The 2,339-nt window shown below is 39.7% G+C and overlaps 1 protein-coding gene across 1 annotated transcript; it reads right to left on the bottom strand.

The window, feature by feature from the left end:
- Positions 1–407: 407 nt before the first annotated feature.
- Positions 408–1,427, bottom strand: TM35_000621280 (uncharacterized protein; the record flags this gene model as incomplete). The annotated part of the gene is made up of 1 exon (XM_029031014.1): positions 408–1,427. The coding sequence occupies one exon, from the start codon at positions 1,425–1,427 to the stop codon at positions 408–410; it is 1,020 nt and encodes a 339-aa protein (XP_028877720.1).
- Between the last annotated feature and the right edge of the window lie 912 nt (positions 1,428–2,339).

Below are 2,339 nucleotides of genomic sequence, written 5' to 3'. Positions count from 1 at the left end.
ATCTGTTATTATTATTTCCTTTTCTTTTCACTGCAAAAAGCAGTTCATCATTATTATCACACTGCAAGCCTGGGCACGCACAGAGAGAGAGACAAATACACACAATACCCCATGGCTCTAGTTTATGTATTAAATTACTCCAGACACATATCTGTGGACTAGCAAGAGATGTATACCATCAGTGAGCAGAACAGCCCAGTTTTCTGCAAACACACACAACGGGAAAAGCAAGTAATGGAATTATTAGAAAAAGAAGACATACAAAAGTAAAAGAAAAAAAACTCGAATTAAAAGAAAAAGCTGATAAAAAGATTATTAATTTATTCACCCATGAGGGATGTACGCAATTATGATTATGTTAGGATTACCATTATTATTATTATTTGCCCGTAGATGAGTCCAACCGTTCAGTACACGGTAACGGAGACCAACACAGCCACAATCAGCAGCGGTGCTGCAGTGCGCATCCACACAGGACTGATACTGCTGCTGCTGTCTGCATTACCCTTGTTCTTTACAGTGGAGGCAATATTGGTGATCACTGCATTGGCTACAGGTGATGAAGTTGTTGTTGGTGCTTCTGCGGTAGTGTTCTCGGTGCTCGGTGGAGTAGTGGTATTTGTTTCTTGTGAAGTTGTTGGGGTACTTTCAGACTGTGATTGTGGGTTTGTTTGATTGGTATTAACCTCTTCAGTTGTGTGTTCCCCTGTTGGTGGATTTACAGTTCTTTCTGATTCAGGCGTACCTTCTGGTGCACTGTGTGGTTTTGCAGCTTTTGTTGGTGAAGGAACTGTAGCTGTAGTTTCAACAGGAATTGACTCTGGCTCACCTACAGAAGGTACCGATGGGCGGGCCACCTCACGGTCTTCTTGAACCAGGTTTTCATTCTCCCGTGTTTCCTTCGTCTGTTGAAGTGTACTTTCAGGATCCCGTGACTCCTTTCTTTCATGTCCTTTTTGTGTTTCCAGCTGTCCCTCTTCAGGATGTGTGACATGACTATGAACACCCTCTTCCTCCCTCTGTAAAGTCTCTCCAGGATTTGGTCCCTTGGCACCACCACGAAGATTATCAGCCAGTTCTTGTTTTATCGACGTGGTGTCACCTTTTGGCACCTTTAAAACGTCATCAATAACGTCAAGATCCGACACACCGGGATGATAAATCCTCTTTCCATTTGTAACCCCATCTTTCCCAAGCCCTTCATTCGATTCATCCCAACCTTTATTCTCATTTTTTCCTTCCAGCCGAGGTTCTTTATTAGCAATACATTTACCGTCAGTATGAGTAGTACCAGTACGGCACTCCAAATCAACACCACCAGTACCACCAAGTCCATCTGCCGCACCAGGCTGACCGTTAGCTTCCACACATACATAGGCAACACTCAGCAGAAAAACCACTAAACACACAACGGGTCGCATCATCATGGCAAGAGTAATTCTTGGTTGTTTTACTTCACTTTGTTAAAGAAAAAGAGAACAGAGAGAAAAAGTAATAAAAATATCCCATACAATAGAAAAACAAAAAAAAGATGGTGGTAAAACAGAACACAATAGAAACAACAGTAAACAGAAACAACACTACCAGTATAAACAATAAAGAATCCAAAAAAGAGGCACCACTAAAAAAAAACCCCGAACAAAACAAGAAGTAAAGAAAAAGAAATTAAAAGCACAACGAATGCCCAATAAACATGCAATAACACAGAAAACTGGGTATGCTGGTGCTTATAAGCAATAATGAAATTATATCTAACAATAACTGTTTTTTTCTTTCCTCTACTCAAAGTAGGTCATAACATTGCAGGACAAAACACACAACGACCCACAAAACAAAAGCAAACAAAGAGATATTAACTATTAGCCCAATTTATCCAGTAAACACAAAGAAAAACACCAACAATGGGTGTAAGTCTATATATGTATGTATATACGCAATTATAAATATAAATTCATCTCTTATTATTATTTCATTTTTTCCTCCCCTGCAAAAAGGCAGTTCATCATCATCATTACAGTGCAAGCCCAGGTGCACACACAGTGAGAGTCTCCAAGAACACACACACACACAATGGAGTAGCAATAATAATAATTATAGGATAAACACACAGAGAGCAAAAACAACACACAAAACACATTAATATTAAGAAACAAAAAAAGAAAAGAAAATCCCAACAGGTGAAAGATTAGTTAGACTGTAGGGATGTATGCAAAAAATGAAAACAAAGGATGACCTGAGTCACACCACACCACCACCATTACACAATCAGCACACAAGAATACAGGTCAGTGTAACCACAATCAGTAGTGGTACACGCACCCACACAGAACTGCTGATAC

The sequence above is a fragment of the Trypanosoma theileri genome, assembly GCF_002087225.1.
Source record: "Trypanosoma theileri isolate Edinburgh chromosome Unknown TM35_Tth_62_V1, whole genome shotgun sequence".
Taxonomy (NCBI): Eukaryota; Euglenozoa; class Kinetoplastea; order Trypanosomatida; family Trypanosomatidae; genus Trypanosoma; species Trypanosoma theileri.
Note: the sequence above shows the minus strand (reverse complement) of the source record. Positions and strands in the feature narration are given on the sequence as shown.